This window comes from Littorina saxatilis, linkage group LG13, assembly GCF_037325665.1.
Source record: "Littorina saxatilis isolate snail1 linkage group LG13, US_GU_Lsax_2.0, whole genome shotgun sequence".
NCBI lineage: Eukaryota > Metazoa > Mollusca > Gastropoda > Littorinimorpha > Littorinidae > Littorina > Littorina saxatilis.
In genome coordinates this window covers 32,576,584-32,593,624 of record NC_090257.1, presented here as the reverse complement: position 1 = coordinate 32,593,624, position 17,041 = coordinate 32,576,584, and the positions used below count along the sequence as shown (strand labels likewise).

Genomic DNA, 17,041 nt, shown 5'->3' with positions numbered 1-17,041 from the left:
AACTAATCAATGCAAGTAATGCCGCAAGGACTTCAAAAACGGATGCTTCAAATTATCTTCACCGAAACTTGACTAAATGTAAAAATCTCTCTCTCTCTCTCTCTCTCTCTCTCTCTCTCTCTCTCTCTCTCTCTCTCTCTCTCTCTCTCTCTCTCTCTCTCTCTCTCTCTCTCTCTCTCTCCCCACTCTCTGTCTCCTCTCTCCCTATTTCTATCTCGTTGTCTGTTTGTCTCTGTCAATCTGTTAAAAATGATGGCTTTGTCTGTCTGACTGTCTCTCTTTCTCGTGTCAAAATAAGTCACAATCTGTTAACTGTGCTCTTTCGAAGCCTCCCCCCCCCCCCCCATCCCGCCCCGCCTCCTTGATACTGAGTAGAGTAGTCCCTCTTTAGTGCGGGGGTTGGATGTAAAAAAACATTTATTGCTTTCCGGTTCACTTTAGTTATGGACTGGGTGGCCGAATGGTAACGCACTTGCGCTCGGGAGCGAGAGGTTGCGAGTTCGACCCTGGGTCAGGGCGTTAGCAATTTTCTCCCCCCTTTCCTAACCTAGGTGGTGGGTTCAAGTGCTAGTCTTTCGGATGAGACGAAAATCCGAGGTCCCTTCGTGTACACTACATTGGGGTGTGCACGTTAAAGATCCCACGATTGACAAAAGGGTCTTTCCTGGCAAAATTGTATAGGCATAGATAAAAATGTCCACCAAAATACCCGTGTGACTTGGAATAATAGGCCGTGAAAAATAGGATATGCGCCGAAATGGCTGCGATCTGCTGGTCGATGTGAATGCGTGATGTATTGTGTGAAACATTCCATCTCACACGGCATAAATAGATCCCTGCGCCTTGAGTCCGAGTCTGGAGATACGCGCGCGATATAAAACTTTATATAACATAGAATTGTATTGCCTCGTATACTCATTGCCTGCCTGTCTCTGTTTCTCTTTCTGTTTTTCTCTCTCTGTCTCTCTCTCGCTCTCTTTCTCTCTCTCTCTCTCACTGCCTTTTTATTTTTTTATTTTTTACTGTTATGTTTATCTTTTGTAATTGATTTACGTTTGATTATATATATAAGATTAGAGTAGTCCCTCTCTGGGCGAGGGCTGGTTGAAAAGAAGCTCGTTTATATTGCTTATGCCACAACCCTCGTAAAATAAAATAAAATTTGATTTAATTTGATTTGATTTGATCTCTCTTTCTTCCTCTCTCTCTCTCTTTCTCTTACCTCTCTATCGGTCGCAGGTGCGAGCGCGCACTCGCACAAACAGATTCACAGACACTCAGAATATGTGTGTTTGTGTGAGTGTCTGTGTCTGTGTGTCATTCTGTGTGTCTGCTATGCCCATGCTTGTCTGTCTAATTTCACTGTGTCAAGAACTGTGTTTGCTTGCGATTTTTCTGTGACAGTTCTGATTCCACGGCATATTTGCTGATCATGGCCTTATCTGCTTTCAGATTATTGGCTCGGGAACAAGCGTCTGAAAGAGTCCAAAGAACAAGAACAAGATGGTTTACTACACACAATTCCTCCTCCTGGCCCTCTTGGCAGTCTACACTTCTCTCAGGTTAGTTGCCAACAAGCTTATTATGGATCATGTTTTAGTAGTCTGTCAGAATGAGTAACAGTCTGTTGTGTCTCGGTAAAATTGGATTTTGTGAAGAGTTTCGGGCGTGTTAGTGTGTGTTAGTGTGTGTAAGTGTGTGTGTTAGTGTGTTAGTGTGTGTGTGTGTGTGTGTGTGTGTGAAATGTGGGTATGAAGACACGTGTACGTGCACGCGTAGGATATTCGAGCTCGTCTGTCAGTCAGTTTGGCCTTGTCTGCGTGTGTGTGTGGGGGGGGATGGGGGTGGGTGTGTGTGTGTGTGTGTGTGTGTGGGCATGGGGTGGGTGGGTGGGTGGGTGTGTGTATGTGTGTGTGTGTACATGTGTGTGTGTGTGTGTGTGTGTGTGTGTGTGTGTGTGTGTGTGTGTGTGTGTGTGTGTGTGTGTGTGTGTGTGTGTGTGTTCGAGAGAGATTGACGAAAAGACAGGCAGACAGACAGACAGACAGATAGACAGGCAGACAGAGCCACCACCACCACAAACACCACCAGCACCGAACCTGACCATCACTACCACACCCACAGAATACTCTCAAAGTCACTGCTTGTCTCTTTTTGCAGCGTCTCCAGAGCAGCTGAAACAACCAACAGCGACAACAAGGCAAGTTCCCCCCAGAAGGATAATCGCCACAGACGGGCCTTTGATGAACTCGCCAGTGGGCTGGTAGGCAAGAGAGACGGATTTAACAGGCGACTGAGGTACTACCGGTTCGCCAGCAAGCGTCCTTTTGATGAACTAGCCAGCGGACTCGTGGGGAAGAGAGCGCCATTTGGAGAAATCGGCTTGGTTGGCAAACGACCATTCGACGAACTGGCCAGCGGTCTGGTTGGCAAACGACCATTCGATGAACTGGCCAGCGGTCTGGTTGGAAAGCGTCCTTTTGACGAGTTGGCAAGTGGTCTGGTGGGAAAACGACCATTCGACGAGTTGGCAAGTGGTCTGGTTGGCAAACGGCCGTTCGACGAACTTGCCAGTGGGCTAGTGGGAAAACGAGCTTTCGACGAACTTGCAAGCGGTCTCGTTGGAAAGCGTCCCTTTGACGAGTTGGCAAGCGGTCTGGTTGGAAAACGACCGTTCGACGAACTTGCCAGTGGGCTGGTTGGAAAGCGCCCTTTTGACGAGTTGGCAAGTGGTCTGGTGGGAAAACGACCATTCGACGAACTTGCCAGTGGGCTGGTTGGCAAACGACCGTTCGACGAACTTGCCAGTGGTCTCGTTGGAAAGCGCCCTTTTGACGAGTTGGCAAGTGGTCTGGTGGGAAAACGACCATTCGACGAACTTGCCAGTGGGCTGGTTGGCAAACGTCCTTTTGACGAGCTGGCAAGCGGTATCGTTGGAAAACGACCGTTCGACGAACTTGCCAGTGGTCTTGTCGGAAAGCGACCGTTCGACGAACTTGCCAGCGGTCTTGTGGGAAAACGTCCTTTTGACGAGTTGGCAAGCGGTATCGTTGGAAAACGACCGTTCGACGAGCTTGCCAGTGGTTTGGTGGGGAAAAGAAGTAATAAATAAAGAGACAGATGCTACTGCAGAAAGCTGTGCTGTGATGCAAAGACTGGTGAAGTCTACAGAGGAGAGAAAGATGTGACACTTGCACTGTTCGCGTGTTTTGTTACATTGGGTCGTTAGCTTTTTTTAATTATTTTTTTTTGATTCATTTTGTTTCTGTTGTTTGTCTGCTCTTTTGCTTTTTTTTCTTATCAATTTCGTCTCCTTTCCTTTGACTTGTTTCTTATCGACAAACTTTCCTCTACATTTTTTTTTAACCTTTTATCATATTCTTTTGTTTTGCTTTGTCTTTCTTTCTTTTGTATTTTATTTCTAATTTGTGCATTTATTGATGTTTTTGTGCTGTGGTTTATTTTGCTCACTCTTGTATTATTTCGTTTGTGAGTTGAGTACAAGTAAAATACACAAACGTTTTTTTTCTTTTATTTTTTTGTTCTAGGAATTAATATTTTAAACAATTTTGTTTGTGACCTTATCGTATTTAGTATTGCGTTTGTAGTGTTTATATATTTTTTTCTGAAATATGTTTGGTTAGCTGACCTTTTATCCTCCTTGACATTTGTTGGAAACGTTGTGTCTTTAGCAGTAATCTGTCTTCATAGCTAACGTCCAACAGACACGTTTTACGAAGGATCACAGCAATTCTCATGCTAAACTGGTATCCACGTGAATCGTCATTTCATTTTTGCTCGTCTAAAATCAATATGTCTTACAACCCTCTTCTTTCTCCGTCGTATTCTCTCCCTTTTTGATCACCCTTTGGGAGTTTGTTGTCTAAAGCTTTCCGAACTCAAGTGTCTTACAAAACAAAAATGGAAGCCACACATGGCTGCTCATCTGTAAACTTGCAATAGAACCGTTATCTGTCAGGCTGAACACAATGTCTCAGTGCACTGTATTGAATTTTTTAACTCCACTTTTGAGATATTGAATACAATGTTCTTGTAGAGAGACTGCTGTTTTTTTACGCCAGTGTTGAGATATTGAATGAAATCCTCTTGTAGAGTAAAGTAAAACCTGAGCGTTTACATTGAAGTTAAGAGAAATGGAGCAAATTGCTTAGATCAATATATATTCTCCATGAAAGAGTGTTTGTGTGTGTGTTCTTCTTGCCGGGGGGTCCGTTGGCGATAAGCGCAATGGCTGAACAAACAAAGGGCGATAAACCTGCTCCAACAAACAAGAGAATGTCAGTTCTGGCCCTTCTCTGCTCTTGTTTATGAGAAACAAAATAACACAAAAATTAACCATGTTGTTTTCGTAGCCACTCTCTTCACTGATTCCTAGCGACAATGCGCAAACGTGGGAATAAATTTGTCACAGACAAGAACACACAAACAAAACATTACACGTTTTATTGCATGTTTTCACCCCTTGCTGGCAAAAATACGACCATTCTGTTATCGTATCAGACACTAACTCACTGCAGAATGTAAATCTTAAAATGTTTTCTTCTTGACTCGAGACTGAGTGCTGCTGGGAATATTTTTGCAAGGATGGAAAAATTCGGTCATTGTGTAATTCAAAAGCAGATGTTAGGCTGTTTTGTATTGGTGATAGCGGGATTTAGGTTTCTGTAGAAATAACATCTGTTGGTGGTTTCTGCTTGCATATTACTCTGGTACAATGTCAAGCTATCCGTTCAAGAAGCTCTCAGTTTCGTCAGTGTTGACTTTTGAAGATTTATAACTACTGGTCAATAATTGCTAGCTGTTCTGGGTCGCTGGCAAGAAAACAACTAGATATTTAAAATGGGTTTTTACTAATCTTGATGCATGCGCATTTCTGTTTAAATGAAGGTGTTTATATGCAAACTGTGACCAAAATTACGCTGATGATATAATGATAGATATTTTGGAAAATATCTTTGTTTTATAGTATTAACAGTCATTTCTCTACTTTTAAATGAGCAGTCTTTTCAAAATGATTCAACCTTATGGATACTATCTGGATTTTGTGTCCACTGCAAACACGCTAGCATTTGACCGTTTGGGAAATGTATAATTTCCTGGAGGTTAATTCTAAAATCCACGAATATTTGAATTTTTTTATATTGTCATTGTTATAATTACATCCATAGCGCCTGTCTAATGAGATCTTACTTGCAGTACGTGCACAAAAGGACTGGGTGGCCGAGTGGTAACGCACTTGCGCTCGGAAGCGAGAGGTTGCGAGTTCGACCCTGGGTCAGGGCGTTAGCAATTTTCTCCCCCCCCTTTCCTAACCTAGGTGGTGGGTTCAAGTGCTAGTCTTTCGGATGAGACGAAAAACCGAGGTCCCTTCGTGTACACTACATTGGGTGTGCACGTTAAAGATCCCACGATTGACAAAAGGGTCTTTCCTGGCAAAATTGTATAGGCATAGATAAAAATGTCCACCAAAATACCCGTGTGACTTGGAATAATAGGCCGTGAAAAGTAGGATATGCACCGAAATGGCTGCGATCTGCTGGCCGATGTGAATGCGTGATGTATTGTGTAAAAAAATTCCATCTCACACGGCATAAATAAATCCCTGCGCCTTGAATCCGTATGTTGAAATATGCGCGCGATAACAAGCTGCATAAAATAAATAAATAAATGGACCTTTAAAAACGAAATACAATTTTCCTGCTCGAGATTCTCCGTCACTACAGGTTTCTACTTTCCTGCACTAGAAACGTTGACTTTGAGACCTTTAAGAATGTCAGGATGACCTCGTAGTTCAAACTATCTGTCAGATTCATTTCTACGCTATTAAAATAACTGGTTCTGAACGAGAAAGGAGATGACAAGACCATAAAACACATGAGAAATTATTGACCTGATAGGTCTTGGGAGTTTTTTTGTGTGATTTACTTGATTTGTTCTAAAGGTTGTTTCTGCGACAGAAGACGCAATGTCGATTTAAAAGACGTCGAAGGTTGATGTTCATATACATAAAATAAGAATCTCAACCTTCATTTATGTTGCATTTATATTCACTGTTGAATGCATCAAAAAAAACTTCCGGATTGTTACTCTTTTTCATTCCGATGCGTATGAACATTGATTTTTTTTTTTTGGGGGGGGGGTTGTGATACTCTGTCTGTCTTTCTGTCTGTCTGTCTGTGTGTCTGTCTGTCTCTCACTCTATCTCTCTCACTCTCTCCCTCTCCCTCCCTCTCTCTGTGTTTCTCTCTCTCTCTCTCTTTCGCTCTCTCTCTCTATCTCTCACCTTTGTTTCCTTCGATTTGTCAGATTTCTCTGCAATATCTCTTCTGTATCATTGATGTTTGCAATTGACTTTTCTCACATCATCTTCAAAGGCGTATTGTTATACCCGTAAAAAATTGTTTCTCCATTGTTCAGTCTATGCTTTTGTTTTTAACAGTAGGGTTTGAACATTTCTGTGCATATGTCACATCGGTTCTGTGGTGAATAAAAATGTGATGGAAATAAAACATCTGTTAACAGTGGTATCGAATAGGAGCGCAAATGGTGAACGGTTGATTGGTTGGTTTGATGCTTACCAGGGCGGAAGTTCACGAACCGAAAGTTGGTGCCACCCAAACGGGAGAGAACGAACCGCGGGTTCTGATTCGTCGAAATCACAACACATTCCCGTTTCAACCAGTCCAACACCGCGGGTGGCTCCCGTTTGGGTGGTAACGTTTTCGTGTGCCTATGCCCAGCTCTCTTGGTTTGTTTGGACCTCGCTTGCTTGCTTGTGGGACGTGGTGTGTGCCACAGTCTCATGACACCAGTTTTATAAGCAAACACTGCAGCGAATTTCGGCCTTTCTGGCGTCTCTCTGTTCTGAGGACACTCAGATGACCAGCAAATCCCCCCTCCTCCTACCCCCCTCCCCCTCACACACACACAGTATCATCCTGTGATATACCCTCTGTTCCAACTTCATGAAGAAACAGGGACACCTTTGCAGCAGGTACATGTAGTTATTTGGGAACGAGTTTGCAGGTCAAAACACGGTTATGCCCCAAAAAGTTTGATGATGATATCGTATCATTAAACATAACGAAACAAAACCGAAGATTCATCACACATTTTTCACTAGCAGAAACATAAACTATTTCATATCATTCCATTAATTACAAAGAAGAAAATAATAAACCGACATCCTGAACACTACTGTACAAATGGCATTTGGCATAAGAATGAGGAGAGTAAATGACCGGATTCTGTCATCAGGTGTCCAACTCTCCGTCTCGGAAGTCATTAACTGCCTTTTGCTGCCCAACTGCTTGGGGCACATTTAAATTCAGAGATAAGTTACCTCTTGTCGGGAAAGCTCTTTGGCTTGACCTTTTTATTAATTTTTTTTTTTAAAGTTCGGGCTCATAAAAGCGGCGGAACCCAAAAAAGCACATTCTGTAGAAAACCAGGCTGAAATGAGGTTACCATTTTACTGTAACTTTTGACTTATAATACCTTCCTTGCCGCTTGCATCATCTTATCATAAGAGCACCTTGAACACCCCCTCCAAATATATAGCCCACCACAGGTCTATTCACGCTTTCACATAAAATAAGAGGACCAATCAACATTTTAAAAAACCACACACTCACACACACACACGCGCGCACGCACGCACACACATACACACACACATACGCACACACACACACACACACACACACACACACGTGTATATAATTATACAGCCCATCATAGATCTGTCCAGGCTTTTATATAGGATAGGGTGGCCGAGTGGTAAAGTGCACTTGCATCGGAAGCGAGAGGTTGCGAGTTCGACCCTGTGTCGGGGCGAAAGCAATTTTCTTCCCCCTTTCCTAGCGTAGGTGGTGGGTTTAAGTGCTAGTCTTTCGGATGAGACGAAAAACCGAGGTCCCTTCGTGTACACTACATTGGGGTGTGCAAGTTAAAGATCCCACGATTGACAAAAGAGTCTTTCCTGGCAAAAATGTATTGGCATAGATAAAAAAAAAATGTCCACCAAATACCCTATTGGCCGTGAAAAGTAAATATTCGCCGTAATGGCTTGAGATTTACTGGCCGATGTGAATGTGTGATATACTGTGTAAAGAAATTCCATCTCACACGGCAGAAATTAATATGTAAAGCGCTTAGAGAACGTCAAGCGCTATATAAATCTCCCATATAAATAAATAAATAAGACTAATAAGATCACTAATCCACTAGGACACCCTGACCCAGAGTCTGCAACCAGGCTGCTTTGTGTGCAGTGATGGAAGCATGGATTGAATTTGGAAGTGACGCCTATGTCAATCTGCGGAATTATTTTCACATAAGGCCTGGACAGTTGTATGACATTGCACATGATGGTTCCGTCGCGATATAACCTTCGTGGTTGAAAACGACGTTAAACACCAAATAAAATAAAGTACATGATGGTTTGCACGAGAACAAAAATATATTTTAGAATTACAAGTCCCATTTTCAATAGATTACCATCAAGCGTGCCCTCTCCTTGTGCGACCACACCTTGCCAGAGAGCACGTACAACTCCAGATGCAAAACTGTGGGGAACTGTGGAAGACCTGCGCCAAACTTGCCCGTTCATTATATGAGCAGGCCTAAGACAATGAGTGACACAATCGTCGAACGCTGAAGAAGAAGAAGAAGAAGAAGAAGAAGAAGAAGAAGAAGAAGAAGAAGAAGAAGAAGAAGAAGAAGAAGAAGAAGAAGAAGAAGAAGAAGAAGAAGATGATGATCACCATCATTATCACGTGTCGAATTTTGATCCATGTGCAATCAATTAATCACTGTAAAACAGGTTCTCAACGGTCGGGTTTATTATTTGATTTTCAGTTATTCTTTTTTGACTGTCCGAGAATGAAAAACAAAATCCATCCGCAATGAAAATGTGTGGCAACACCTAATTTTACACGCATAACTGTTCACTTTACCCCATTGACATATAGACTGACTATGTGACAGGAATGTAAGTGACGAAGAATTTTCTTTATTTCTTCTTAATCTTTGGACACACCTATTTGAACGCCCTTAAGCAGGGCCGGATCTGGGGGGGGGGGGGGGGGGGGGTTCCTGGGGTTTCGGAACCCCCCCCCCCCCCCTGGCCATCCAATGTACCTCTCAGAGAAAAAAAAAAGTGGACTTTGGACCCCTGCCTTCAGTTGGAACCCCCCCCCCCCCCCCTCAAACGAACTTGGTCCGGCCCTTAAGGGATTCGTTAGTTTGCCTAATACCTTATAATACGCTTCCTAGCAACCCTGTACGACATCAAATTTCACAGTTACTTATTATACGGTGTTTAAATCCCTTGGACCTTTAAAAAATGCATTTAGCAGGCGAAAATCATCCTAGTAGCCAGTAAAGGTTGTCGCCTATTACTTGGTGCACCTTTTAACATAGGTTGAACGATCTTATCAGCCACGACGTGTTCAGACCTTGACGCGGAAAGAGATTTGTTTGTTTGTTTGTTTGCTTAACGCCCAGCCGACCACGAAGGGCCATATCAGGGCGGTGCTGCTTTGACATATAACGTGCGCCACACACAAGACAAAAGTCGCAGCACAGGCTTCATGTCTCACCCAGTCACATTATTCTGACACCGGACCAACCAGTCCTAGCACTAACCCCATAATGCCAGACGCCAGGCGGAGCAGCCACTAGATTGCCAATTTTAAAGTCTTAGGTATGACCCGGCCGGGGTTCGAACCCACGACCTCCCGATCACGGGGCGGACGCCTTACCACTAGGCCAACCGTACCGGTCCGCGGAAAGAGAGCATTCTTACACTTGAACACATACCTGTAATGTCTTGGGGTTGTTCTATGGACAAACCAACGTACACAAAGGGTGAGTGAGGTGCAACAGTCGTTTATTCGGTGACCGCATGGCAGGCTTACTGTTCGGAAGTATTCCAGTGCGCATGACTAATGCAGACATAGAACCGAAATAGCACATACACACCGGTGACACTGTGACGGTTCCCCTACGCTTTGTGTTCGGTGCCCTGACCCTTTGTGTTCGGTTCCCACTCGGTTCCCACACGCCAAAATTCGCGGACAAGATCGAGGTACTGTCACCTAAAACATCCATTTATGGTAGTATTACGCAATGTTGCTCTCTGAGAATGGTCTTGTTAGATCTGTGAGTGTTTACACTACATGCCTAGGTGCTGTTGGATTGAAGGTTTTTGATATTTTAGCCGTTATTAGGTAGAATGCCTTCCACTTTACTGCAAAACTGCATAATTCGTAGCATCGGCAAGAAATATCCTACCAAAAAATGCCTGCTTGGAACTGTCGTTGGTCCAGCAAAAAGTTCAACATGTCTGTAGCAGACAGCCCAAGTTTCAAGATTGTAGGGCCATCCAAACAGCCGTAATAATAAAAACAACAAAAGTAGTCAGTGAAATTGGCTGTGTTCGGTCCCCCCACACTTTTGTGACGTAGGCGTGACGGTTCCCATAATTCATTGTGTCGGTCCCCACTTTCTGTGTCGGACCCCACTTTCGACCTAATTTCTCTGTGACGGACCCCACAACCAGCCTATTTTGTGTCGGTCCCCACACCTTCTTGGATTTATGACTTGCCGGTTACTTGTATCATTGTATTCATTGAATCTAATTGTCTCGGAGTCTTGTGTCACATAGGAATTCTTCCCAGTTGTTGCACTTAGAGTCAAAACTCGAATCTTCAACCTTAGTGAAGAGTGTTTGTCAACGTTATGAGATATAATATCATTAAAGTTCACAAATTCTTCTCCACAGTTGTAGCATCGATAATCCATTTGAACCTCTGAAACCCAAGAAGATTTTCCTTTGTTTATAACCAATGTAAGATTATTAAAAAAATATTTGAATAGAAGCATTGGCCATTGTTGTGATACTTTGATACAGTCTGTTCAACTTGCAGCAATTTGGCACATTTTTAAAATAAAAGATCCACCTGTCGTATGTGAGATTCAGTTTTCAGAGCAAAATGCTGCCCAGGGACTTCTAGTGGTGATTGAAAAAAAAAAAGAGTACTTGCCTATGTCAAGTATGTGTCTTTATCCACGCTTGTTGTAAGAGGCAACTTTTCCCAGCTCCTTGTGTTCATGACTGCTTTCTCTTAAAATTAATTACTTTATGACAGTCAGAATACAATGGAACAAGGCTACATAAACCCTGACAGCCTACGACAACGGCCCGACTAAGGCTCAACACCGCGCCAATAAATTCAGCATTGGGCCAATGTTGGGCCATGATTGCTCCGTTTTCGTAGGCTATCAGGGTCAAAGATACATATTGGTAAACTAGTAAAATACATGTTCAGCATCATCAGCAATACCACAAAAGGATTAAAAAAAATCCTATTAGCTGTATGTCAGCGGCACAATGCAACCAGAACCAGCGTTTATGTGGAGTGATCGGGTGCTGGTCACTACCGCGAGCGTCACTACCGCGAGTACCACTACCGCGTCTCACACTAAAGTTGTGTTTCCGTACCCGCGACAGCGTTTTTCCAGCGGCGCGACGAAAATCAAGCACATAGAAAATGACCAGGAGTGTTTCCACACGCGCGACGCGTTAGCGGCGCGACAAGCGGCAAGCGACGCGATTTTTTTGAAAGGGTCCTGGAGCGATTTTTTCGCGTTGTCGCGCGGCAACGCGGGAGTTTACAGATTTTACCGCATGTTTAAAACGCAAGTACGGAAACACGTCACGCGTTTTCTTTTGTCGCTGCCGCTGTCGCGGGTACGGAAACAGAACTTACTGCGAGTACGACACTACCGCGAGTACGACACTACCGCGAGTATAACACTACCGCGTGTCACACTACCGCGAGTATAACATTACCGCGTGTCATTTTATGACTTCCATGGCTGAAGGCAAAGGTTGAAATGTTTCCTTGAAATATAAAACAAAAAGGCCTGGTCTGTTCTCTGAAGACTAATTCAATGTTTGTCATGCTAACCAAGAACTCAAAACGATCAGAACACACTATCAGAATACATATAGAATGGGTTGCTTCCAATCAAAGTTAGAACACAAACTCACAAGAAGTAAGTTTGCATGCGTTCTCTCTACGGTTATGGTACTCGCGGTTGTGGTACGCGCGGTAGTGTGACACGCGGCAGTGTTATACTCGCGGTAGTGTCGTACTCGCGGTAGTGTGACACGCGGTAGTGTTGCACGCGGTAGTGTCGTACTCGCGGTAGTGTGACACGCGGTAGTGACGCTCGCGGTAGTGTCGCATAACCGGAGTGATCTGGAAAGGTGTCAATCTCTCTCTCTCTCTCTCTCTCTCTCTCTCTCTCTCTCTCTCTCTCTCTCTCTCTCTCTCTCTCTCTCTCTCTCTCTCTCTCTCTCTCTCTCTCTCTCTCTCTCTCTCTCTCTCTCTCACACACACACACACACACACACACACACATACTGATGTCATCTGACTTACTTGGTATCACAAAAGGTGCTGCCTTGCCGGTTTTTGCTGAAAAATAACTCCGAGACAATTAGATTCAATGAATACAATGATACAAGTAACCGGCAAGTCATAAATCCAAGAAGGTGTGGGGACCGACACAAAATAGGCTGGTTGTGGGGTCCGTCACAGAGAAATTAGGTCGAAAGTGGGGTCCGACACAGAAAGTGGGGACCGACACAATGAATTATGGGAACCGTCACGCCTACGTCACAAAAGTGTGAGGGGACCGAACACAGCCAATTTCACTGACTACTTTTGTTGTTTTTATTATTACGGCTGTTTGGATGGCCCTACAATCTTGAAACTTGGGCTGTCTGCTACAGACATGTTGAACTTTTTGCTGGACCAACGACAGTTCCAAGCAGGCATTTTTTGGTAGGATATTTCTTGCCGATGCTACGAATTATGCAGTTTTGCAGTAAAGTGGAAGGCATTCTACCTAATAACGGCTAAAATATCAAAAACCTTCAATCCAACAGCACCTAGGCATGTAGTGTAAACACTCACATATCTAACAAGACCATTCTCAGAGAGCAACATTGCGTAATACTACCATAAATGGATGTTTTGGGTGACAGTACCTCGATCTTGTCCGCGAATTTTGGCGTGTGGGAACCGAGTGGGAACCGAACACAAAGGGTCAGGGCACCGAACACAAAGCGTAGGGGAACCGTCACAGTGTCACCGGTGTGACATAGGTACCGTACATGCAATGAACTGGTCAAAGGGAGACAACAGCATGCTAGCCATTATAATACCAAAAGTCAACAGCCTGGCTAGGCTGCGTTCTGTCCAGAGCAGGAATGTTTAGCAAAATTATGTTCAAATGCTGACTGTCACTGGTGTCAATTATGATATATATGATTCTACTTGAAAACAAACCAAAAGTCAAACGGCTGGCTGCGTTCAGTCCGGGAACGGGGATGTTTCGAAAAATCAATTCTTAAATGCTGACACGATAAATGCGCTCCCCCCCCCCCCCCCCCCAAAAAAAAAAAAAAACAAACAAACCCAATCTTTACAGAAAAGAGCCAGGTCAGTGAGTGTTGGTTCATGTCCAAGTAGAAGGATGCTCTTATTACATGTAGACGCCTGGCAGGGCCGGACTGCGCTAAGAGGAGGGGGGTGGTTGCCAGTGGTGGTCCAGGGGGATGTTCCCCCTGGCGGGGTCAAGGGGCGGAGCCCCTTGTGGGGGTCAGGGGGCGAAGCCCCCTTGAAGCTGATGGGTAGGTCATATTCTGAGATAGGAAAATGGTCGCTCCTTGCATGAAACAGCATACAATAAACAATAATAAGTTTTAAATAAGTGAGGTACATGTTTAGGCTAGGGGGGGGGGGGAGGGTTGTGCAACCCCCATAACCCCCCCGGTAGTCCGGCCCTGCCTGGACAGTGAGTGTTGGTTCATGTCCAAGTAGAAAGATGCTCTTATTACATGTAGACGCCTGGACAGTGAGTGTTGGTTCATGTCCAAGTAGAAAGATGCTCTTATTACATGTAGACGCCTGGACAGTGAGTGTTGGTTCATGTCCAAGTAGAAGGATGCTCTTATTACATGTAGACGCCTGGACAGTGAGTGTTGGTTCATGTCCAAGTAGAAAGATGCTCTTATTACATGTAGACGCCTGGACAGTGAGTGTTGGTTCATGCCCAAGTAGAAAGATGCTCTTATTACATGTAGACGCCTGGACAGTGAGTGTTGGTTCATGTCCAAGTAGAAGGATGCTCTTATTACATGTAGACGCCTGGACAGTGAGTGTTGGTTCATGTCCAAGTAGAAGGATGCTCTTATTACATGTAGACGCCTGGACAGATCTGTTGTGGACAATATGATGAGTTACATGAGAAGGAGGCAACAACGTAGCTTTAAGTTGCCCCCAACGCACTTGTGGTTAAGTTAAACCAGCACATAGAACGGATGACCTTTCTGTTCAGGCTAACTGGGGGAGTAGGCTAATACATTGTTTGGTGTGGTTCATCAAATCGTGCCGATTTTTTTTTTACCGAATAGGACCGAATACGAGCAGTGGCTGGAAAATTATGTACGCGTGTCGCCGCTTTTCTGCAAAAAAAGGTTAGCCGAACCTTGGCCGGTACATGCGCTGTAGCGTGAGGTGCTTTTTCTCAAACAAGCAAGCTCGTCCCTCCCCTGGATTACCCCAACTTAAAATATTGCACAAAACCTTTCGAATTGTTCTCACATACATGTTTTTCCGTGTGTGTGTGTGTGTGTGTGTGACGGTGTGTATTTGTCGCACTGTTTCCAGGGGGCACAACTCCTTTGCAGCCAAGAAACACTATAACAGAGTTATTTCCCATATCGTTTTCTGGCCTGTATATACCGTCCCGCGTTACAAGGGAAACAATCACTGTCCGATTGGTACGATTACGTGGTTCTCTCCCTTCAAACACACGCACGCACACATACACACACGCACGTACGCGCGCACACACACACACACACACTGACACACATCCGCATGCACAGACGGACGGACAGACAGACAGAATGACAGACACACACACACACACACACACACACACACACACACACACACACACACACACACACACACCAACACACAAACACACACACACACACAAACATTCCCCCTTCACCCACCCCCACCCCCCAACAAAACCTTCATCACTTTAACATCATCAGCATCAAATCCAATGATTTTAATTACAACCAGGCACTCGACTTGGCTGAACACACGGAATATTAACCGAGAGGAAGGCTGTACCGGCAGGGCACTGCTCTACGAAAGTGTGCCCATTTCTGCACGTGATAAACTTGTGGCAGTCGCTTGGATACGGGTGCCTTTCCGACGTGAACCCGCGACACGGTGAGTGGTGGTGACCCGTATTACTGGAGAAAGTGGTGCCCGTTCCGCTGTTGCTTGTGCCTGAATTTGTTAAGAATATGAAATGTAGAGTATGGAAAGAGAATCGATACAGTGATTACTGAAGGAAGAGGTGCCCGTTCCGCCGTGGCTTGTGCCCGAATGTGTGCCTGGAATTGGTTAGAAAATGAAGTGTGGATTATGGAAAGAGAATCCAACAATGATACAGTGATTACTGAAGGAAGAGGTGCTCGTTCCGCCGTTGCTTGTGCCCGAATGTGTGCCTGGAATTGGTTAGAAAATGAAGTGTGGATTATGGAAAGAGAATCCAACAATGATACAGTGATTACTGAAGGAAGAGGTGCTCGTTCCGCCGTGGCTTGTGCCCGAATGTGTGCATGGAATCGGTTAGAAAATGAAGTGTGGATTATGGAAAGAGAATCGAACAATGTTACAGTGATTACTGAAGGGAGGGGTGCCCGTACCGCCGTGGCTTCTGCCTAGAATTTGTTAGAAAATGAAGTGTGGATTATGGAAAGAGAATCCAACAATGATACAGTGATTACTGAAGGGAGGGGTGCCCGTTCCGCCGTGGCTTGTGCCCGAATTTGTTAGAAAATGAAGTGTGGATAATGGAAAGAGAATCGAAACATGATACAGTGATTACTGAAGGACGAGGTGCCCGTTCTAGAATTTGTTAGAATCTGAAGTGTTGAATGTGGAAAGTGAATCGAGCAATGATATAGTGTGGTACTAAAATAAAAATTAACAAAAGGAGTTTAGCTTGTTTTTGTATGACCAAAAGTATAGCGTCATTGATCAGACATGGATAATATTATAGTACATGTAACACAATTATTTGTGTGGCTTTTTTTGTTTTGTTTTTTAAATGTTATTGTAAACAGAGATTCATATACCAAGAGAGACGGGCAGACATGCACTGATGCAGGAACGGACACCCACACACACACACACGTACACACACACACACGCGCATTCACCCACACACACACCGCACACACACACAGACACTCTCTCTCTCTCTCTCTCTCTCTCTCTCTCTCTCTCTCTCTCTCTCTCTCTCTCTCTCTCTCTCTCGTTCATCAGAGGTTTCTCCAGTCCACCGACTTTCCCTGTTTTTGCTTTCCTATCCGCTTCCATTGAAGCACCCCCTGCCCCTCCCCTCCCATAACAGTCCATAACTTTATACTGACTGGAAAACAGTTGCACTTGGTAGATCTCCTTGTCTTGACAGTGATAGTTGGCAAGCAAGTCCTTGAACCTGTCTCTCACTTCCGTCAGGCTTGATGACGTCACTTCCCCACTCGAGTTGCGCCAAATATGTTGCAATAAAGACCCCTGTTTAGAACAATTTTTGCGGAGTCGTTATGTAATCCAGATCCCTGTTTATAGTGAACACAGAGCTGTCATGTCATACAGATCTGTGTTTAGATATAGTGAACACAGAGCTGTCATGTCATACAGATACCTGTTTAGATATAGTGAACACAGAGCTGTCATGTCATACAGATCCCTGCTTAGATATAGTGAACACAGAGCTGTCATGTCATACGGATCCCTGTTTAGATATAGTGAACACAGAGCTGTCATGTCATAGAGATCCCTGTTTAGATATAGTGAACACAGAGTTTGTCATGTCATACAGATTCCTGTTTAGATATAGTGAACACAGA

General features: G+C 44.2%; 2 protein-coding genes and 1 long non-coding RNA gene across 3 annotated transcripts in view; 1 reads left to right on the top strand and 2 right to left on the bottom strand.

Moving 5' to 3' along the window:
• LOC138945533 (uncharacterized) overlaps nucleotides 1-6,545 on the top strand; it is a 60,820-nt gene extending 54,275 nt beyond the window's left edge. The window contains exons 2-3 of the mRNA XM_070316971.1: nucleotides 1,453-1,562; nucleotides 2,161-6,545. Coding sequence (XP_070173072.1) covers nucleotides 1,504-1,562; nucleotides 2,161-3,112 — 1,011 coding nt within the window. The 5' untranslated portion in view covers nucleotides 1,453-1,503 and the 3' untranslated portion in view covers nucleotides 3,113-6,545. The remainder of the gene's footprint in view (nucleotides 1-1,452; nucleotides 1,563-2,160) is intronic.
• Nucleotides 1-17,041, bottom strand: part of LOC138945529 (uncharacterized) — a 354,832-nt gene that overhangs the window by 281,984 nt on the left and 55,807 nt on the right. The gene's annotated exons all lie outside the window — the stretch shown is intronic.
• LOC138946079 (uncharacterized) overlaps nucleotides 15,207-17,041 on the bottom strand; it is a 5,231-nt gene continuing 3,396 nt past the window's right edge. Inside the window, exons 3-4 of the long non-coding RNA XR_011449193.1 lie at nucleotides 16,562-16,706; nucleotides 15,207-15,410 (exon numbers count right to left, since the gene is read on the bottom strand). This is a non-coding gene — a long non-coding RNA (uncharacterized lncRNA). The remainder of the gene's footprint in view (nucleotides 15,411-16,561; nucleotides 16,707-17,041) is intronic.